The sequence below is a fragment of the Triticum dicoccoides genome, chromosome 3B (assembly GCF_002162155.2).
Source record: "Triticum dicoccoides isolate Atlit2015 ecotype Zavitan chromosome 3B, WEW_v2.0, whole genome shotgun sequence".
Lineage (NCBI taxonomy): Eukaryota > Viridiplantae > Streptophyta > Magnoliopsida > Poales > Poaceae > Triticum > Triticum dicoccoides.
The window spans coordinates 687,393,164-687,416,739 of record NC_041385.1 but is presented as its reverse complement, the minus strand read 5'-3'; the positions used below and the strand labels follow the sequence as shown (position 1 = coordinate 687,416,739).

At 44.5% G+C, this 23,576-nt stretch overlaps 1 protein-coding gene across 2 annotated transcripts; it reads left to right on the top strand.

The window, feature by feature from the left end:
- The first annotated feature begins 6 nt into the window (after positions 1 to 6).
- On the top strand, positions 7 to 5,571 carry LOC119277861 (CMP-sialic acid transporter 3-like). 2 transcript variants are annotated; one of them, XM_037559195.1, is made up of 15 exons: positions 7 to 271; positions 1,068 to 1,184; positions 1,467 to 1,523; positions 1,808 to 1,885; positions 2,053 to 2,097; positions 2,400 to 2,459; positions 2,974 to 3,096; positions 3,591 to 3,668; positions 3,812 to 3,881; positions 4,023 to 4,130; positions 4,469 to 4,602; positions 4,685 to 4,755; positions 4,939 to 4,984; positions 5,057 to 5,120; positions 5,253 to 5,571. In XM_037559195.1, the coding sequence occupies exons 1-14, from the start codon at positions 110 to 112 to the stop codon at positions 5,105 to 5,107; spliced, it is 1,200 nt and encodes a 399-aa protein (XP_037415092.1). In that variant the 5' UTR covers positions 7 to 109; the 3' UTR covers positions 5,108 to 5,120; positions 5,253 to 5,571. The 2 variants fall into 2 exon arrangements, with proteins under 2 accessions (XP_037415092.1, XP_037415091.1); XM_037559194.1 differs by having other exon boundaries at positions 4,936 to 4,984.
- Positions 5,572 to 23,576: the final 18,005 nt, after the last annotated feature.

Genomic DNA, 23,576 nt, shown 5'->3' with positions numbered 1-23,576 from the left:
TTTCGGCGATTTCTCGGGCGATTTCCCCGGAACCCTCCGCCATTTGTCGGCGCTGCTCCCCCCGAATCGTACGCAGGGTTTTGGCGGGACTCCTCCGGCGGCGGAGGAGATGAGCGGGGAGGTGGAATGCAGCGTGTGCCACGCCAAGGTGGCCGTGCCGCCGGCGGCGGTGTCCAAGGCCTACGACAGCCACCGGAGCACCGTGTCGTCGCGGCAGCGCGCGCTCAACGTCCTCCTCGTCTCCGGCGACTGCGTCCTCGCCGGCCTCCAGGTCACGCTTGCTTCCTCTCTGCATTCTGCTCGGTTTGATGAGTGTGTCTGGTCGGTCTCGAATTCGCTAAGTGTCATACTGTCACGTAACGGCTGAACCGTCAGTGCTGTGCTGCGATAGGATGGTGGAGGAGGCGAATTGAGTGGTTTTGGATGTTTTATGCATATAGTTAGCTACAGTGCACACTAGTGCTTAGAGAAAGTGTGGAGTTTCATGAGCTCTGTTTTCCAGTTTCAGTTTCATTTAACTAGACAGTGCCCAATGTTGCAGAAGGGTGTCGCCGGTACATGAGCAAGTATCGATATTTTGGAGTGTTTGTTTAAATGCACGCATCAGCTGCCTGTAGAAGAACAACAAATGTTTTGTGCATATGGCTAGCTACAGTACAAGCTAATGCTAGTTTTTCAGTATGGAGTTTCCTGAGCTCTGTTTTTCAGTGTCACTTTTATTTTACTAGAGTAACTAGACGGTGCCCAATGTTGCAGAAGGAGGTCATTAATAGATGAAAAGTACTGATATTCTGGAGTGCTTACTTGGATGCTCTCCACTGTATATTGATGTTAGCGTTTGTCTAGAAATACGCGCCAGCTGCCTGTAGAAGAACTGATATAGACTTTTCTATAACTCATCGCTGATGCCTAACAGTAAATTAATTCTAGGAGTTAAGACTAGAGTAACAGTGTAAATAAATTGTGTAGCCAACTGAGCATGTTCATCCAGCTTTTCATTAACTTATTGGCATTTCATGTTGCACATCCTCATGTCTGTTGACATATTTCTACCTCTTTTTCTGTAGCCGATATTGGTATACATGTGTAAAGTGGACGGGAAATTCAAATTTAGCCCAGTCAGTGTGAACTTCTTGACAGAGATTACAAAAGTTATCTTTGCCATCATCATGCTGTTCTTCCAGGTATGTTGAATCATCGCCAGTTCCGTTGTAATCCGTTGCTTTGATATGATGTGTCTTTATGTCAATATTCTTTAGTTTGATTATTATCGAGATTAGAAAATAATCTAATTTCTGAGAGGTTAGGTGTTCTGTTTGTTCACTTGAGTATGCTGCCAAGTGAGCTGAATGAACATTCTGTATAATATTCTCATGTTTTATTCGCAACATTGATTAGATAAGACTTCCTTTCGTAGTGATTTCTGTGACCGACTCCCTTATTATGTTTGGTTTTACCTCATGCAGGCTAGGCGTGTAAAGGTGGGAGAGAAGCCACTTCTCACAGTTTCAACATTTGTGCAGGTGAGTAGCTATGCAACATCTTGGCAATTCCTTGCCCGATTTCAGTTGAAAAAACTTGCATGCTGGATATGCATGTTATCTTGTTTGAAGAGAACTTGTGGTTGTGTATCCCCATTACCTGGCCATATGCTGTCAAATTGCTACACGATAGCACAACTTAACTGACGGCTAATCATTTATTACTTTCTACTATCCATCAGTCTACCTATATTTTTGTTGTCAAGGCAAAAATAGCAGAAATTCAGTGATCTAATATGTGATGCTAATTATTTACCATTTGACAGGCTGCCCGCAACAATGTTCTTCTCGCGGTGCCTGCTTTTCTCTATGCCATCAACAATTATTTGAAGTTTACAATGCAGGTAAAGAATTGATAAGACCTCGGAAATTAGACTTGGCATAGTAACCTTTTCTTACTCTCTCTTTTCTGTTAAAAAAGCAAAATAGCGGAGCCCAACATTTATATTGGTGTAACTTGAATCTGGTACAAAATTTCTAACCAACAGAATTGATCCTCTGTGTTATGCAGCTATACTTTAATCCCGCGACAGTGAAAATGCTGGGTAATCTCAAGGTATTGTAGTTTCCTTCTTTACAAGATGCTAGTTGTCTGGGTCTTGGTAGTCGCACAATCTCAAGGTTGGTCCATGCATGCATGGGCCACACATGTTCATTTGGATGGGCACACATTCTTTCGTTCATGATTTACTTATAAGATACACAACCTCCTTTTTTTGAGTTGGATGCATAACCTCCTAGTAATCTCAGTTTTGGAATATGCCTTTCAGTCATTAACATTCATTTGGGGCATGGCTGCATCTGGAGTACACTTTTGTGGTCTGTGATCATAAGTATGTATTATATCGATGTTTGTAGGTTCTGATAATTGCTGTGCTCCTAAAGGTGTTACTGAGGAGGCGTTTTTCCACAATTCAGGTAAGTTTTCTCTTAATTACCATCAGTTATGTATCTGAACTTGGACATGTTAGTGTTTCAATATTTATAAGCATGAGAGATAGCGTCTAGTCCGCGGGCTGCTTGCCCGCTTAGATGTCGATGTACCTCTTTCTTTTCAGCCCTTTTGATCGCTTGATCACCCACTGTTTGCCCGCTCTCTCCTGCTTAATGAAATGAAGCCAGAAATGGCCACTTCAAAATAAAATAAGCATGAGTGGTCTGGGTGTAAGTCTATTTTTTGTTGGTGCAAGTTAAAAGAAAATTGATCACTCTTGATATCTATATACTCCCTCTGTCCGGAAATACTTGTCATTAAAATGAATAAAAGGGGATGTATCTAGATGCATTTTAATTTTAGATACATCCCTTTTTGTCTATTTTGATGACAAGTATTTCCGGACGGAGGGAGTATAAATGTCCAAATGTAATGCTATACTTATTTTGCGATGCCTTGAACTTGTGTAATTGACATCATCCTGTTTTTTGCCAACAGTGGGAAGCCCTTGCACTGTTGTTAATTGGAATATCTGTTAATCAGCTGAAATCATTGCCTGAAGGTTCTACTGCACTTGGTCTTCCTGTTGCAGCTGGGGCCTACCTATACACACTATTTTTTGTAAGTTTTGACTTTCGGCTCAGTTTGTAATTATTATCTCATACTTCCATTCAAACAATCTGTGCCTGAGTAACCTGCCGATGAAATTTGGGAGGCTAGCAGAACTATCATTTATGTAATAGTTGTATAGGCCATGCTCCTTAGCTGTAACTAATCAGAAATGTTGTAGTTTTTTGTCTGGTTGGTACAGTGCTTGGTGCATGCTATTTCTTGCTTTCAACCATATTACGTGATATTATGGTTCAGCTTTTGGTTACCCACAACTTCAGCATCTACCTAATATGATCAAGAACTTGTAGTAATTTTCCATTGGAAAGGATAATGGCTATGTAAGCACTCTGTGATAGAATTTATACGTTCAAATGCTTCACATGGAGACAATATGGAGCTTTTCTTTTTCATTTGAGTGTTGTTAAAAAGTGTTAAAAGGAATTTTTTAGAGAGTAGAATTAATGTGACATGTGACATTGTGTACTAATTTTGTGCACAATCAGATAACAGTTCCTGCATTGGCTTCAGTTTACAATGAAAAGGCTCTGAAAAGCCAGTTCGATACCAGCATATATCTTCAGGTATGACCATATCCTTGTGTACTCTTCTATGGCTATTTCGGTCTGGCACTATTTGCTACTCAATGACAATGTCCTAAGTATATTAATGCATTTGTTCTATTTCTCTAAAAAACTACTTCTCATCATGTTTGTTATCTTTACAGAACTTATTTCTGTATGGATATGGCGCAATATTTAATTTCCTTGGGCTTGTGATCACTGCCCTCGTCCAAGGTAATTTTCTGGAGATAAGCAGTGTAACTTTTGTGTCCTTTTCTTTTGTTCTGTGTTGTGTTGCCAAAACATTTTGCTCCGTGGATACAAATTGGCCTTATGTTAGCTTGGTATAAGATATTGGTTGTGTAAAATTTACAGGGCCTCGTAGCTTTCACATTCTGGAAGGGCATTCAAAGGCCACTATGTTTCTTATTTGCAACAATGCTGCACAAGGCATACTTTCGTCATTTTTCTTCAAATATGCAGGTATGTTACCAGCATAAAAACTTCTCTTGTAATTGTTTGACATGCTCTTGAAATGTACCACATTTCTTCAGTAACCTTGAAGACTTCTTATTCTATTCACATGGCATGTACACACCAAAACTTTGCCATTAAATGTTCAGCATCTAACTAATCGAAGTTTGGCTTAAAATCGGAGTACATAAAGTACACTGAACATGAGCACTAATTATTCAGTCCTAAGTCGTGAGAGCATACATAATACATGTATATTCTAATTCGACGATGTGCGATTTGGTTACTGTATGTTAGTTTTGCAAAGTGAAATGTGGTGAGATTCAGCACATTAATGATGAATGCAGATACAATTTTGAAGAAGTACTCATCCACAATCGCCACAATCTTTACTGGGGTAGCGTCTGCTATACTGTTCGGTCATACTCTGACTATAAATTTTGTTCTTGGAATATCGATAGTAATTATATCTATGCATCAGGTAACCTACCTTCCCTTCTTTGTTGATTCAATCATTGAAGTTACTTGTACCCTTACATGTTCCTAATGGGTCTTTGTTGCAGTATCTCGCAAACCAAATTAAGGATCAAGTGCCAAGCAGCAAAATCGAGATGTCTGATGCTGAGGATGACAGGTCAGTCATGTTTTGTACTCAAGTAGTTGATACTTGGTGCGGCCAAATTGTTCTGAAGTTTCGTCCTGCAATCTGCCTTCAGAAGAAATTAATTGTTTCCTACTGTGGCCAATAAAAATTGATGCACTTAATTAGTACGTAATATACTAATATGTGTGTTTTGATGGATGTCTTGTCCAGCAGATTAGAGGAATCTGTAATTGTCAAAGTTGACACGGTGGCAAGTGAGGTAACTATATACTTTCAAGGCGCTGTTTTGTCAAATTTGTAAGTCTGACAGCCATTCCATATGTGCATACAGGCTAAACACCGCCATGGATCTGATGAGAGGCAGCCACTTCTTCCCGTCTGATGTCGTCTCGGAGGTATTTCTCTTTTTTTTTTCCCAAATAGTACTAGCATAGGGCTTATGCTCTCCACCATGCACCCATGTTATCGTATCAATGGATTCATCCTGTCTAACGGTCTGTCTTCTGAATGTTTATCGACAATTTCAGTTCCTCCGGTCCATATGTATATCCGGGCTCTCTTCCCCTTGACAGGGAGATGAGAATGTCGCCAACGCAGCGTCTGCACCTGAGGCAGAGCATGTGATGATTTATATAGCCTTGTAGCCTTTTGACCTGATGTTATTGAGGCTGCACTATGATGTTTAAAGGAGTACCATCAGAGAGAGATGCCCATTCGGTGGCACGATGGCGAGCTTGCTGAGATACTGTAGAGGGGAACAAATGAATTGCCCTTGTTGTCGTGAAACTGATGTGATGGATTAAAGAATAAATATATTCAGCATTTCAGCCCACATTCAAATGTTTTCATCTTTTTGTTTTTGCTCAACCCAATAGCAGATTCTTTGTGCAATATGCTAGTAGGATTAGTAGTTTACTCTTGTCATGTTAAAAACTGTTAAGATGTTTTTTTTAGACAAATGGCAACTTAATTTATACAAACAGAGATTGTTCACTATGTTCATTACATACAATGTTCCTGATTATCTTAGGAACTTCATGGAACCAACATGACCCAAGATCATGTTCCGATGATTTCGCCAGAACATAAGCTGCCATATTACATGACCGACTAACATGAGTAAACAAAAAGGGTACAAACTTAGGAGCCTTACTCTTAATATCTATGACACCTATTTGAGACCTGTCCATCGCAGCACTTGTCACTTTGCTGACCAAATTGGTGCAATCTGATGCGATGATAATTCTTTGGAAGCCCGCTTCTTCAGCAAATTCTAGTGCACAAAGCATAGCAATGGCCTTTGCCAGTTTAGGGTTAACCACTTGGTCCACATACCTCCTTTTGGTTGCTAGCACTAGTCCCAGATGACTTCTTATTACTATGCCCACTCCCATTCGTGATGACTGAGAAGATTGCAGCATCAACATTTATCAACACCGAACCCTCCGGCGACGAAGACCATTTCTGGACTAATGTTTGGCTCCCATGCCTAGTGGACTGCTTCAACCTGAAATTGTTCAATAAAATGAAATCAATATAGGCTTTAATCTTTCCAGCCACACGATGCGGATGAGGCAAACTCTCACCATTTCTTATGTTATTTCTGTTATCTCAGATGTGCCATATAGCCACAGCAAAATAAATTGCGTGAAGATCTGATGCAACATTTATCCATTCCAGCAACCATTGCCGAATATTGATAAACCCCTTCAGATTTAGCAAGATATGAAAAGACCTTTTCAGCTCGGCCCAAATTTCTTTGACATAATGGCAAAGAAGAAGCAATGTTCCACTACCTCAATTCTATTACAGATAAAACACTCGTACTTCGTAGGAATTCTGCGTTTCTGGAGTTGATCACCAGGAGGTAGACAATTATGAGCCATTCTCCATAAGATTGTCTTCATTCTATTTGGGCATTGTATCCTCCAGAGTTTCCTCCATATTTCCCCTGTTTCCTCCATGTTTGAGGTTGATCCTTTACCATCAGAGCTGCAGTACTGCCAGAAGGATAAGGATCTTGCAAGATTATACCTAGACCATACTGTGTAGGTGCCTCCATTGGTGTATGGCCATGATGCGAAATCCGAGCACCCTTCTCAACTTAGAGGAATCTTGAGAATCTCTACAGCCAGGTCTTTTGGAAACATTTCACTAACAGCCACACTGTTCCATGATTTGCCATCAGTTGAGAACAAATGGTTGACAGTCTTATCCTCCTCCACTGGGAAATTTGTGCAAGGTATGCTAGGCAATGAGTCTGGGACCCAATTATCTTTAATCAAATATATTTGCTTTCCATTTCCTACTCGCCACAATAAGCCCTTCTGAAGGACTTTCTTACCAAACAATATGTTGCGCCATGTGTAGGAAGCTGATCATGGGCATCCTGACCTCCAAAAATCTCCATGCGGTAAATACCTTCCTTTTAATACCTTGAAGCATAAGGAATTGGGGTTCACTAAGAGCCTCCAGCACTGCTTTGCAAGCATGGCTTGATTAAAAATCACCAAGTCCCTGAATCCCATTCCTCCGAGATACTTGAGTGAGGATAACCAATCCCAAGACCTCCAATGTTTTTTTCCTCCCATCTTCCATTCCACACCAGAAATTGGAGATAGGTCTACGCATGTTCTTACATATCGATGCTAGAATTTGGAAGCGGCTCATCACATATGTCGGGATGGCTTGAGCCACCGACTTTAGAAGTACTTATTTACCTGCTCTGGATGACGGTCTATCATTTCACCCATTTAATCTCTTCTATAACCTTCCGGTGAGGAAATTGAAATTGCTCACTGGGGAGCATTCCACCCAAGAAGGCATGCCAAGGTAAGTGGCTTGCAGGGACTCATCTTGGACCCCTAATGTGTTCTTTACTCACTCCTTCACCCGTTTGTCTCAATGAGGTCTAAAGAAGACAGATGACTTGTGCAAGTTGATCTTCTGACCTGAACCTTTATAGTAGGTCTCGAGAACAATTTTAAGATTGTTTGTGCTTTTATTGTCCCCCTTCACAAAAAAGATGCTATCATGCAAATAAGAGGTGGGAAATAGGAGGGGCCGTTTTTCCGTTCTTGATTCCTCTAATATCCCCTGTTAAGATGGTTTGATATGCTAAAAATGGGCGAACACCGGACATACTGAATCGATGTGCCCACGACAGTGCATATATGTGAGGTCTAAGCAGTAGTCTTATCTATCTATACCTGTAACCCACTAGTGGATGCGAAGATGCCCTTAATCTCGGGTTCTTCTTGTGTCTTCTTGCTTGCAACCTCCTTGATGTATACTTTAACTTTGAGTAATGCGTAAAAGCCATAACAGATCAGAAATCCAATTCGGCTCCTAGATGCACGTGCTCCTACGCGCGGAAAATAATTTTTGGAATGTCAAAAAGATCCCAACAAAAATTTGATGTGTTCATAGTCACATCCAAATGCTACATGCAAATTTTTAGGTAAAAGGTTAAGCATTTTGGCCCGTGCAAAAAAAATTGAACACCAAATGTTACATCCAAAGTTTTTTTATCAAAGAAACATTGTTGCTTCGTTTCGCATGAAAATTGTCAAGCATGCTTGCGCACTAACACGAACATCAACAAAAATAATCAGAAATTTTTATTCTTTTTACTATTTTTTATTTTACTATCCATGTGGGAGAAAATGCATGTGCGGCCCATTAGGCATATATGTGAATTTTTGGAATATATGTGAATTTTTGGAAGAAGAATCAACGCAAGATGGTGCTCGAGGGCCCCGCTAGGCATTAGGACGCGCCTGGGGGGGAGGCGCGCCCTGGTGGGTAGTAGGCACATAGTGAGGCGGTTGATGCCCTTCTTTCGCCGCAAGAAAGATAATTTATGGATAAAAATCCCCTCAAAATTTCAGCCCAATGGGAGTTACAAATCTCCAAGAATTTAAGAAATGGTGAGGGGCCAAAAAACAGGAATGTGAAACAGAAGAGAACAGAGAGAGGGGCTCCCGGCCCTCCGCCACCATGGCGGCCATGGACCATAGGGGGAACTCTCCTCCCATCTAGGGGGGAGGCCAAGGAAGAAGAAGAAGGAGGGGCTCTCTCCCCCTCTCTCCCGGTGGCGCCGGAACGCCATCGGGGCAATCATCGTGACGGCGATCTACACGAACAACTTCGCCGCTGTCATCACCAACTCTCTCTCCCCCTCTATGCAGCGGCGTAATGATACGTCTCCAATGTATCTATAATTTTTGATTGTTCCATGCTATTATATTATCTGTTTTGGATGTTTTATATGCATTATTATGCTATTTTATATTATTTTTGGGACTAACCTATTAACCTAGAGCCCAGTGCCAATTCCTATTTTTTCCCTTGTTTTAGAGTTTCGCAGAAAAGGAATATCAAACGGAGTCCAAACGGAATGAAACTTTTGTGATGATTTTTCTTGGACCAGAAGACATCGAGAGGACTTGGAGTACACATCAGTGAAGCTGTAAAGGCATATTTCTCCTATGTGGTTTTGGTGATTGATGACAGTGCATTTGCGGACTAATCATGTGCATTGAGCATTTAGATATCTCATGTCTAGGCACAAGACGATTCGTTGCCCCTCGGAGCCTATCGAAGACGGCGATTCTCTACATTTCTTTTTAGTGGATTTGAGTCGTAGGAAAACCGTACTATTAAGAGGGGGTCCGCTTCAGAAAGGTTTTGGTGGAATCAACACGCACACATCTGTTACTTTGCACCACCTTTCCTTCGCTTCATTGGAGCACCGTCCATTTATCCTTGTCTCTGCGAGATAAAGGCTTCCAAGTGCTATAGTTTCTGTGGCGTGCGGTAGTACTTCTCAAGAGAGCAGTAGTACCGCGGGGATCCGTGGTAGTACCATTCAGGGAAGTGGTAGTACCGTGCCGTGCGGTAGTACCGCTCCTCGCAAGCGGTAGTACTGCTGCCTATAGCCCAGAACGTTGTCGCGCACGGAAGTAGGCGCGGAAGTATTTTTTTACTTCCGCCCCTATGTGGTAGTACCGCTCCCTGCAAGCGATAGTACCGATCCTTGTGAGCGGTAGTACCGTGCCAGATTTTTGCACGTCCCAAACTCAGCGGAAGTAGACATAGATGTAATTTATTTAGTTCGTGCCTTTTCCAGCCCAGTTGAGCCCTGCCCTGCGGTAGTACCACAGGGGCGCGCGGTAGTACCGCTCCGGTGGTTCTACTGCTCGTTGCCTAGTGCAACAGGACCTCACCTGGCTTCTACCGCATGAGTGGTAGTACCGCAACAAGATGCAGTAGTACCGTAGTGCCTTGCGGTAGTACCGTGAGCGTGTGCGGTAGTACCGTGTCTCGCAGGGTGAGTGAGTGGGTAATGGTTGGATCTTTCCCCCCACTATATAAAGGGGGTCTTCTTCCCCAAGAAGACTACCTCTTCCCTCCCCAAGCTCCATTGTTGCTCAAAGCTCCATTTTAGCCTGATCTCTCTCCCTAGCCAATCAAACTTGTTGATTTTCTAGGGATTGGTTGAGAAGGCCCCGATCTACACTTCCACCAAGAGAAATTTGATTCCCCCCACTAATCCCTTGCGGATCTTGTTAGTCTTGGGTGTTTGAGCACCCTAGATGGTTGAGATCACAGTGGATCCATATTCCATTGTGGTGAAGCTTCGTGGTGTCGTTGGGAGCCTCCGATTAAGTTGTGGAGATTGCCCCAACCTTGTCTGTAAAGGTTCGGTCACCGCCTCCAAGGGTACCAATAGTGGAATCATGGCATCTCGCATTGTGTGAGGGCGTGATGAGAATATGGTGGCCCTAGTGGCTTCTTTGGGAGCATTGTGCCTCCACACTGCTCCAACGGAGACATACTTCCTCTCAAAGGGAAGGAACTTCGGTAACACATCCTCGTCTCCACCGGCTCCACTCTTGGTTATCTCTTACCTTTACCTGTGCAAGCTTATATTGTGTTGCATTCCTTGCTTGCTTGTGTGCTTGTTGTTGTTGCATCATATAGGTTGCCAACCTAGTTGCATATCTAGACAACCTATTTTGATGCTAAGCTTAAATTGATAAAGAAAAGCTAAGAATTGTTAGTTGCCTATTCTCACCCCCCTCTAGTCAACCATATCAATCCTTTAAATTGGTATCAGAGCCTCATCTCTTTATTAAGTACTTTGACGTCTGAAGAGTATGGTTGACACCACGGACGAGGTGGAGGAGCACCCCGGTGCGAGTCCCACTTTGTCTGCGGCTGATGGGGGATCCTCGGTCTCTCGTGAGGAGTTAAATATGGCCTTAGACACATTGAAAACCTCCATGATGGCTGAAGTCAAAGGCATGCTTAAGAATTTTCTTGATGGTCTTAAATTATCCACCGCACCGTTGGAAGTGGTAGATCCCACTAAAAAGGTGACGGATGCTAACTCCGACAAGGGGCAAGCTACTAGTGATAAAGTTCCTTTGACTAGTGGTACAAGTGGGAATGGCATCTTTGCCCACGTGGAACCTCCACTTACTTATGGAGGACCGGTTCCCTCGACGCATATGAATCATGTTGGTCCTCCTCCTAAGCTTGTGAAAAATGAGGATTTTGCTTCTTGGGTGTATCGCTTTAAATGGCATTTAAATCATAGTTCTACTAATCTTTGGAGAATTATTGAGAAAGGTTTCTACCTGCACGACCCAAGCAACTTCACTCCTAGAGAAGCCACGGACCATCAATTCAACGAGTCCGCTCTCTTCATTCTCCAAGAAGCAATTCCTCCCAAAGATATTGCACACCTTCGACCTTTCACCGTGGCCAAGGAAGCATGGCAACATGTTATTTCCATTTACAAGGGAAGCACAAGCATTCTACGCTTTTACTTTGAAGTGGTGCAAGATGAAGCCGATGAGTTTGCAATGAATGAAGATGAAGAACCTCGTGAGCTTTACCGGAGATTAACCACTCTTGCAGTCTCACTCCGAGATCATGGGAGCAAGGATACAGATGACAATTGGATCAAGGGCAAGTTTCTCAAGGCCATTATGCCCTACCACAAGGCCATGTCCTCCCCATCCGTCATAGGCCGGACTTGCACGCCTTGTCCTCAAGTGAAGTGTTGGATGAGTTTGTTGCTATGAGGATCTTGGAAAAGATCTCCAACAATGCGATGTTGCGTTCTCAACGATCAAAGAAGCCCAACCTTGCTTTAAAGTGTTGGGGAACGTTGCAGAAAATAAAAAATTTCTACGCTTCACCAATATCAATCTATGGAGTCATCTAGCAACGAGAGAGAGGAGTGCATCTACATACCCTTGTAGATCGCGCGCGGAAGCGTTCAAGAGAACGGGGTTGAGGGAGTCGTACTCGTCGTGATCCAAATCACCGGAGATCCTAGCGCCGAACGAACGGCACCTCCGTGTTCAACACACGTACGGTTGGGAAGACGTCTCCTCCTTGATCCAGCAAGGGGGAAGGAGAGGTTGATGGAGATCCAGCAGCACGACGACGTGGTGGTGGATGCAGCAGCGATCTCGGCACGGCTTCGCCAAGCACAACGAGAGGGAGAGGTGTCACGGGAGGGAGAGGGAGGCGCCAGGGGCTAGGGTGCGCATCCCTCCCTCCCCCTCTTTATATAGGGGTCCAGGGGGGCCCCAGCCCCTCTAGATCCCATCTAGATGGGGGGGGCAAGGGGGTGGCTTGCCCCCCAAGCCAAGTGGGGCGCCCCCACCCCTAGGGTTTCCAACCCTAGGCGCAGGGGGAGGCCCAAGGGGGGCACACCAGCCCACCAAGGGCTGGTTCCCCTCCCACTTCAGCCCATGGGGCCCTCCGGGATAGGTGGCCCCACCTGGTGGACCCCCGGGACCCTTCCGGTGGTCCCGGTACAATACCGGTGACCCCCGAAACTTTCCCGATGGCCGAAACTGGACTTCCTATATATAAATCTTCACCTCCGGACCATTCCGGAACTCCTCGTGATGTCCGGGATCTCATCCGGGACTCCGAACAACTTTCGAGTTACCGCATACTAATATCTCAACAACCCTAGCGTCACCGAACCTTAAGTGTGTAGACCCTACGGGTTCGGGAGACATGCAGACATGACCGAGGCGACTCTCCGGTCAATAACCAACAGCGGGATCTGGATACCCATGTTGGATCCCACATGCTCCTCGATGATCTCATTGGATGAACCACGATGTCGAGGATTCAATCAATCCCGTATACAATTACCTTTGTCAATCGGTACGTTACTTGCCCGAGATTCGATCGTCGGTATCCCAATACCTTGTTTAATCTCGTTACCGGCAAGTCACTTTACTCGTACCGTAATGCATGATCCCGTGACCAGACACTTGGTCACATTGAGCTCATTATGATGATGCATTACCGAGTGGGCCCAGAGATACCTCCCCATCATACGGAGTGACAAATCCCAGTCTCGATTCGTACCAACCCAACAGACACTTTAGGAGATACCCGTAGTGCACCTTTATAGTCACCCAGTTATGTTGTGACGTCTGGCACACCCAAAGCACTCCTACGGTATCCGGGAGTTGCACAATCTCATGGTCTAAGGAAATGATACTTGACATTTGGAAAAGCTCTAGCAAAACGAACTACACGATCTTGTGCTACGCTTAGGATTGGGTCTTGTCCATCACATCATTCTCCTAATGATGTGATCCCGTTATCAATGACATCCAATGTCCATAGTCAGGAAACCATGACTATCTGTTGATCAACGAGCTAGTCAACTAGAGGCTCACTAGGGACGTGTTGTGGTCTATAAATTCACACATGTATTACGATTTCCGAATAACACAATTATAGCATGAACAATAGACAATTATCATGAACAAGGAAATATAATAATAACCATTTTATTATTGCCTCTAGGGCATATTACCAACAGTCTCCCACTTGCACTAGAGTCAATAATCTAGTTACATTGTGATGAATCGAACACCCATAGAGTTCTGGTGTTGATCATGTTTTGCTCTAGGGAGAGGTTTAGTCAACGGATCTGCTACATTTAGGTCCGTATGTACTTTACAAATATCTATGTCTCCATCTTGAACATTTTCATGAATGGAGTTGAAGCGACGCTTGATGTGCCTGGTCTTCTTGTGAAACCTGGGCTCCTTGGCAAGTGCAATAGCTCTAGTGTTGTCACAGAAGAGTGTGATCGACCCCGACGCATTGGGTATGACTCCTAGGTCGGTGATGAACTCCTTCACCCAGATTGCTTCATGCGCTGCCTCCGAGGCTGCCATGTACTCTGTTTCACATGTAGATCCCGCCACGACGCTTTGCTTGCAACTGCACCAGCTTACTGCCCCACCATTCAAAATATACACGTATCAGGTTTGTGACTTAGAGTCATCCAGATCTGTGTCGATGCTAGCGTCGACGTAACCCTTTACGACGAGCTCTTCGTCACCTCCATAAACGAGAAACATATCCTTAGTCCTCTTTAGGTACTTTAGGATGTTCTTGACCGCTGTCTAGTGTTCCATGCCGGGATTACTTTGGTACCTTCCTACCAAACTTACGGCAAGGTTTACATCAGGTCTGGTACACAGCATGGCATACATGATAGACCCTATGGCCGAGGCATAGGGGACGACACTCATCTTTTCTCTATCTTCTGCCGTGGTCGGACATTGAGCCGAGCTCAATTTCACACCTTGCAATACAGGCAATAACCCCTTCTTGGACTGATCCATATTGAACTTCTTCAATATCTTATCAAGGTATGTGCTTTGTGAAAGACCTATGAGGCGTCTTGATCTATCTCTATATATCTTGATGCCTAATATGTAAGCAGCTTCTCCAAGGTCCTTCATTGAAAAACACTTATTCAAGTAGGCCTTAATGCTGTCCAAAAGTTCTATATCATTTCCCATCAAAAGTATATCATCCACATATAATATGAGAAATGCTACAGAGCTCCCACTCACGTTCTTGTAAACGCAGGCTTCTCCATAAGTCTGCATAAACCCAAACGCTTTGATCATTTCATTAAAGCGAATGTTCCAACTCCGAGATGCTTGCACTAGCCCATAAATGGAGCGCTGGAGCTTGCATACCTTGTTAGCATTCTCAGGATCAACAAAACCTTCCGGCTGCATCATATACAGTTCTTCCTTAAGATAGCCGTTAAGGAATGCCGTTTTGACGTCCATTTGCCAAATCTCATAATCATAGTATGCGGCAATTGCTAACATGATTCGGACGGACTCCAGCTTCGCTACAGGAGAGAAAGTCTCATCATAGTCAACCCCTTGAACTTGTCGATAACCCTTAGCGACAAGTCAAGCTTTATAGATGGTAACATTGCCATCCGCGTCCGTCTTCTTCTTAAAGATCCATTTGTTTTCTATCGCTCGCCGATCATCGGGCAAGTCTGTTAAAGTCCATACTTCATTTTCATACATGGATCCTATCTCAGATTGCATGGCTTCAAGCCATTTGTTGGAATCTGGGCCCGCCATCGCTTCTTCATAGTTCGAAGGTTCACCGTCGTCTAACATAATTTCCAGGACAGGGTTGCCATACCACTCTGGTGAGGAACGTGTCCTCGTGGACCTACGAAGTTCAGTACTAACTTGATCCGAAGTACCTTGATCATCATCATTAACTTCCTCTCTAGTCGGTGCAGGCACCACAGGAACATCTTCCCGAGCTGCGCTACTTTCCGGTTCAAGAGGTAGTACTTCATCAAATTCCACTTTCCTCCCACTTACTTCTTTCGAGAGAAACTCTTTCTCCAGAAAGGACCCGTTCTTGGCAACAAAGATCTTGTCTTCGGATCTTAGGTAGAAGGTATACCCAATGGTTTCCTTAGGGTATCCTATAAAGACACATTTTTCCGACTTGGGTTCGAGCTTTTCAGGTTGAAGTTTCTTGACATAAGCATCACATCCCCAAACTTTTAGAAACGACAGCTTAGGTTTGTTCCCAAACCATAATTCATATGGTGTCGTCTCAACGGATTTATACGGTGCCCTATTTAAAGTGAATGTAGCTGTCTCTAGAGCGCATCCCCAAAATTATAGCGGTAAATCGGTAAGAGACATCATAGATCGCACCATATCCAATAAAGTGCGATTACGACGTTCGGACACACCGTTACGCTGAGGTGTTCCAGGCGGCGTGAGTTGTGAAACGATTCCACATTTCCTTAAGTGTGTACCAAATTCGTGACTTAAATATTCTCCTCCACGATCTGATCGTAAGAATTTTATCTTTCGGTCACGTTGATTCTCTACCTCATTCTGAAATTCCTTGAACTTTTCAAAGGTCTCAGACTTGTGTTTCATCAAGTAGACATACCCATATCTACTCAAGTCGTCAGTGAGAGTGAGAATATAACGATATCCTCCGTGAGCCTCAACACTCATTGGACTGCACACATCAGTATGTATGATTTCCAATAAGTTGGTTGCTCGCTCCATTGTTCCGGAGAACGGAGTCTTGGTAATTTTGCCCATGAGGCATGGTTCGCATGTGTCAAATGGTTCATAATCGAGAGACTCTAAAAGTCCATCAGCATGGAGCTTCTTCATGCGCTTGACACCAATGTGACCAAGGCGGCAGTGCCACAAGTATGTGGGACTATCGTTATCAACTTTACATCTTTTGGTATTCACACTATGAATATGTGTAACATCACGTTTGAGATTCATTAAGAATAAACCATTGACCATCGGGGCATGACCATAAAACATATCTCTCATATAAATAGAACAACCATTATTCTCGGATTTAAATGAGTAGCCATCTCGTATTAAACGAGATCCAGATACAATGTTCATGCTCAAAGCTGGCACTAAATAACAATTATTGAGGTTTAAAACTAATCCCGTAGGTAAATGTAGAGGTAGTGTGCTGACGGCGATCACATCGACCTTGGAACCATTCCCGACATGCATCGTCACCTCGTCCTTCGCTAGTCTCCGCTTATTCCACAGCTCCTGTTTTGAGTTACAAATATGAGCAACCGCACCAGTATCAAATACCCAGGAGCTACTACGATTACTGGTAAGGTACACATCAATTACATGTATATCACATATACATTTAGTGTTGCCGGCCTTCTTGTCCGCTAAGTACTTGGGGCAGTTCCGCTTCCAGTGACCACTTCCCTTGCAACAAAAGCACTCAGTCTCAGGCTTGGGTCCATTCTTTGGCTTCTTCCCGGCAACTGGCTTACCGGGCGCGGCAACTACCTTGCCGTCCTTATTGAAGTTCTTCTTACCCTTGCCTTTCTTGAACTTAGTGGTTTTATTCACCATCAACACTTGATGTTCCTTTTTGATCTCTACCTCTGCTGATTTCAGCATTGAATATACCTCAGGAATGGTCTTTTCCATCCCCTGCATATTGAAGTTCATCACAAAGCTCTTGTAGCTCGGTGGAAGCGACTGAAGGATTCTGTCAATAACCGCGTCATCCGAGAGATTAACTCCCAGCTGAGTCAAGCGGTTGTGCAACCCAGACATTTTGAGTATGTGCTCACTGACAGAACTATTTTCCTCCATCTTACAACTAAAGAACTTGTCGGAGACTTCATATCTCTCGACTCGGGCATGAGCTTGGAAAACCATTTTCAGCTCTTCGAACATCTCATATGCTCCGTGTTGCTCAAAACGCTTTTGGAGCCCCGGTTCTAAGCTGTAAAGCATGCCGCACTGAACGAGGGAGTAATCATCAACACGAGACTGCCAAGCGTTCATAACGTCTTGGTTCTCTGGGATGGGTGCTTCACCTAGCGGTGCTTCTAAGACATAATCTTTCTTTGCAGCTATGAGGATGATCCTCAGGTTCCGGACCCAGTCCGTATAGTTGCTGCCATCATCTTTCAGCTTGGTTTTCTCTAGGAACGCGTTGAAGTTGAGGGCAACATTAGCGTGGGCCATTTGATCTACAAGACATATTGTAAAGATTTTAGACTAAGTTCATGATAATTAAGTTCATCTAATCAAATTATTCAATGAACTCCCACTCAGACAGACATCCCTCTAGTCATCTAAGTGAAACATGATCCGAGTCAACTAGGCCGTGTCCGATCATCACATGAGACGGACTAGTCGACATCGGTGAACATCTTCATGTTGATCGTATCTTCTATACGACTCATGCTCGACCTTTCGGTCTTCCGTGTTCCGAGGCCATGTCTGTACATGCTAGGCTCGTCAAGTCAACCTAAGTGTATTGCGTGTGTAAATCTGGCTTACACCCGTTGTATTCGAACGTTAGGATCTATCACACCCGATCATCACGTGGTGCTTCGAAACAGCGAACCTTCGCAACGGTGCACAGTTAGGGGGAACACTTTCTTGAAATTATTGCGAGGGATCATCTTATTTAAGCTACCGTCGTTCTAAGCAAATAAGATGTAAAACATGATAAACATCACATGCAATCAAATAGTGACATGATATGGCCAATATCATATTGCTCCTTTGATCTCCATCTTCGGGGCGCCATGATCATCTTCGTCACCGGCAAGACACCATGATCTCCATCATCATGATCTCCATCATCGTGTCTCCATGAAGTTGTTCGCCAACTATTACTTCTACTACTATGGCTACGGTTTAGCAATAAAGTAAAGTAATTACATGGCGTTTATTCATTGACACGTAGGTCATACAATAAATAAGACAACTCCTATGGCTCCTACCGGTTGTCATACTCATCGACATGCAAGTCGTGATTCCTATTACAAGAACATGATCTCATACATCACATATATATCATTCATCACAAACTTTTGGCCATATCACATCACACGGCACATGCTGCAAAAACAAGTTAGACATCCTCTAATTGTTGTTGCATGTTTTTACGTGGCTTCTATAGGTTTCTAGCAAGAACGTTTCATAGCTACGTAAAACCACAACGTGATATGCCAATTTCTATTTACCCTTCATAAGGACCCTTTTCATCGAATCCGCTCCAACTAAAGTGGGAGAGACAGACACCCACTAGCCACCTTATGCAACTAGTGCATGTCAGTCGGTGGAACCTGTCTCACGTAAGCGTACGTGTAAGGTCAGTCCGGGACACTTCATCCCATGATGCCACCGAAGCAAGAGAAGACTAGTAGTGGCAAGAAAATTGACAACATCTACACCCACAACAAGTTTGTGTTCTACTCGTGCATAGAAACTACGCATAGACCTAGCTCATGATGCCACTGTTGGGGAACGTTGCAGAAAATAAAAAAATTCTGCGCTTCACCAAGATCAATCTATGGAGTCATCTAGCAACGAGAGAGAGGAGTGCATCTACATACCCTTGTAAATCGCGCGTGGAAGTGTTCAAGAGAACGGGGTTGAGGGAGTCGTACTCGTCGTGATCCAAATCACCGGAGATCCTAGCGCCGAACGGACGGCACCTCCGTGTTCAACACACGTACGGTTGGGAAGACGTCTCCTCCTTCTTGATCCAGCAAGGGGGAAGGAGAGGTTGATGGAGATCCAGCAGCACGACGGCGTGGTGGTGGATGCAGCAGCGATCTCGGCAGGGCTTCGCCAAGCATAGCGAGAGGGAGAGGTGTCACGGGAGGGAGAGGGAGGCGCCAGGGGCTAGGGTGCGCAGCCCTCCCTCCTCCTCTTTATATAGGGGTCCAGGGGGGCGCCGGCCCCTCTAGATCCCATCTAGATGGGGGGGGGGCCAAGGGGGTGGCTTGCCCCCCAAGCCAAGTGGGGCGCCCCCCACCCCTAGGGTTTCCAACCCTAGGCGCAGGGGGAGGCCCAAGGGGGGGCGCACCAGCCCACCAGGGGCTGGTTTCCCTCCCACTTCAGCCCATGGGGCCCTCCGGGATAGGTGGCCCCACCCGGTGGACCCCCGGGACCCTTCCGGTGGTCCCGGTACAATACCGGTGTCCCCCGAAACTTTCCCGATGGCCGAAACTGGACTTCCTATATATAAATCTTCACCTCCGGACCATTCCGGAACTCCTCGTGACGTCCGGGATCTCATCCGGGACTCCGAACAACTTTCGGGTTACCGCATACTAATATCTCAACAACCCTAGCATCACCGAACCTTAAGTGTGTAGACCCTACGGGTTCGGGAGACATGCAGACATGACCGAGACGACTCTCCGGTCAATAACCAACAGCGGGATCTAGATACCCATGTTGGCTCCCACATGCTCCTCGATGATCTCATTAGATGAACCACGATGTCGAGGATTCAATCAATCCCGTATACAATTCCCTTTGTCAATCGGTACGTTACTTGCCCGAGATTAGATCGTCGGTATCCCAATACGTCGTTTAATCTCGTTACCGGCAAGTCACTTTACTCGTACCGTAATGCATGATCCCGTGACCAGACACTTGGTCACATTGAGCTCATTATGATGATGCATTACCGAGTGGGCCCAGAGATACATCCCCGTCATACGGAGTGACAAATCCCAGTCTCGATTCGTGCCAACCCAACAGACACTTTTGCAGATACCCGTAGTGCACCTTTATAGTCACCCAGTTACGTTGTGACGTCTAGCACACCCAAAGCACTCCTACGGTATCCGGGAGTTGCACAATCTCATGGTCTAAGGAAATGATACTTGACATTTGGAAAAGCTCTATCAAAACGAACTACACGATCTTGTGCTACGCTTAGGATTGGGTCTTGTCCATCACATCATTCTCCTAATGATGTGATCCCGTTATCAATGACATCCAATGTCCATAGTCAGGAAACCATGACTATCTATTGATCAACGAGCTAGTCAACTAGAGGCTCACTAGGGACGTGTTGTGGTCTATAAATTCACACATGTATTACGATTTCCGAATAACACAATTATAGCATGAACAATAGACAATTATCATGAACAAGGAAATATAATAAAAACCATTTTATTATTGACTCTAGGGCATATTTCCAACATAAAGGCCAAGGCTAGTGTGGAAGAAGAGGGTGAAGAGGAAGAAGAGGAATGTTGCCTCGAAGATACCAAGTATGCTTATCATGAGCACATGGCTCTAGCCACGACAATTTTGGAGCAAGAAGAACTCAAGGACCAACTTCAACAAGAACAACTCAAGTTGCACCAAGGGCAAGCAACGTGTGAGGACAAGCTATAAGTGTGACAATGTGAGCCACTTTATTGCAGAATGCCCGTACGAGAAGAGGGAAGACAATGGTGGCAAGCTTATCCGAAAAGACAAGGCCAAGTCCTTCCCCAACAAGAACAACTTCACCAAGAAGACTTCTCCCAAGGGGTTGGTGGCACAAGAAGATTACAATGAGGATGATGATGATGGTGAGATGGTTGCCATGGCCTCTGTTGCCATTGCAACAACTCCACGGGTGTCCCTCTTCGACTCACCCAACGAGAACATCACCACCAAGTGCCTCATGGACAAAGCCACCAACAAGGTAACCCCCAACATCAAAACCACCATCACTGCTAATCCTTCCTTAACGGATTGCATTGATGAAAGTGAGGGGTCGAAGGAGGAAGATGAATTTGAGTCTTTTATGAGTAAGCTCAAGGGTAAATCCAAGAAGCACTTTGTTGCTCTCTTGGAACAACTTGGTGAAGCCAATGACATGATTGAGGCTCACGAAGACACCATCTCTAAGATGCAAGAGTATAGTCCTGACTATGCCGATGAGATATCAGATCTCTCTAATGCGCTTGAGGAAGAGTGTGGTCATCATTTTGCTCTTGAGGAGTCACACAATGATGATCATGCTAAATTAAAGAAAGATCTTGATCATGCTCTTGTTGTATCTCGTGTGCTCAATTCTGAGAAGGCTAAACTTGGGGTTGACCATGCTAGACTCATGGAGGAGTTTGATATACTTGACAAGGCTCACAAGGCCTTGAAGAGTGCTCATGCTAGCCTGCCACATTTACTCATATGGTTTTAATTGATAATTCAAATGCTACTAACTCGTGTTGTGAGCATGTGCATCTTGTGGAAGAGAATGCCAAGTTGAAGGAGCAACTTGAGAAAGGCCTTGTGTCTTTCATACAAGGTGAGAAGAACCTCAACAACCTTTTGAGCAATCAAAAGGAAGTTGTGGGCAAGGAGGGAATTGGGTTTGCACCCAAGTCTAAGAATAAGAAGAAGGATGACAAGGCTAAACCACCTCCTCCTCTAAAGCAAACTTTTGTGAAGGAGGGAGAGGGTGCTTATAAGGATAAGAAGAACAATGTGAAGGGTGGTGGTGTCAAGAAGGGCAATGCCACCCCTTCCAACAAAGCCGGCAACTTTAACCCTTCTTATGTGTTATGTCGTGCTAGTGATGGGCATGTTTATGCCAAATTTGTTGGTTCTTATTATGAGTACATTGAATGGTCTATTTGGGTTCCTAAGACCCTTGTTACTAACATCAAAGGACCCATTACAAAATAGGTACCTAAAACCAAACATTGATCTCTTGTAGGTGTTTGCTTCCGATGGGGGATCATGGTTGCTCGATAGTGGAGCCACAAATCATATGATCGGAAGCTAGGACTTGGTGGTGGACATGCACAATTTTTCATCTATGCCCACCAATGTCGAGTGGGGTGATGCCTCATCCTCTAAGGTATTGGGTCTTGGAAAGGTTGTCATTTCTCATCATCTCACGGTCGAGAAAGTCATGCTTGTTGAGTCCCTTGCATTCAACTTACTTTCCGTTCGTCGACCTGCACTCATGGGCTTTTTCACTTTCTTTGATATTGATACCATGGCCCTCTTGTGGAGCAAGACTCTTAAAGTAGCCTTTGTTGGGCATGTCGAGAACGGTCTTTATGCGATTAACTTTTTGGAGCGACCCGCTAAGACCGCGACATGCCTAATGGCTAAAGTTGACGCGGGATGGCTTTGACATCACCGTTTAGCCCACGTCAATATGAGATCGTTGCAAAGTCTTCTCAAGGAGGACCATGTCTGTGGACTAACAAATGTTAATTTTGCCAAAGATCGTGCTTGCAGTGCTTGTATCAAAGGAAAGCTACATGAGAAGGCTCACCCTCCCACGACTATCATCTACTCGAAGAGGCCCTTGGAGCTCCTTCACTTGGATCTCTTTGGGCCTCCATCCTTTGATAGTCTTGGGGGTAGAAAGTATTGCTTGGTGATAGTGGATGATTATTCAAGATACACTTGGGTATATTTCTTCAAGAGGAAGAGTGAGACCCAACAAACCGTCATCGACTTTGCAAATGAAGCTCAACGTCAACACAATGCAAAGATCTTGACAATAAGAAGTGACAACGGCACTGAGTTCAAGAACTACACCTTGGATGAGTTTCTTAGTGATGGGATCAAGCATAAATATTCCGCACCTTACACCCCTCAACAAAATGGTGTAGAGGAGAGGAAGAATCGGACGTTGATGGACGCGACAAGGACCATGATGGCGGAGTTCAAGTCTCCTTACAATTTTTGGGCCGAAGCCATCAACACCGCTTGTCATGCATCCAATTGGCTCTATCTCCACGAAGGCTTGAACAAGACACCATATGAGATACTCACCGGCAACAAGCCCAACCTCAAGTACTTCCGGGTGTTCGGTTGTAAGTGTCATTCTCAAGAAAGGTGTTCGTTTGTCTAAATTTGAGGCTAGAGCTCATGAGGGCATATTTGTTGGTTATGCTACAAACTCTCATGCTTACCGTGTCCTCAACAAGTCCATGGGACTCATTGAGGAGACGTGTAACATGGAGTTTGACGAGAATAACGGCTCCCAAGTGGAGAAAAGTGGTACTTGTGATGTAGGTGATGAAATTCCTCCCCAAACCATAAGAAGAATGGGTGTTGGTCATATCCTACCCATTGAGGAACCCCTTGTGGCCGGAGGAGAAGGACAATGTTCCACTCAAGTGGAACCATCACCAACCCAAGACCCACACACTTCCTAAGAACAAAGTG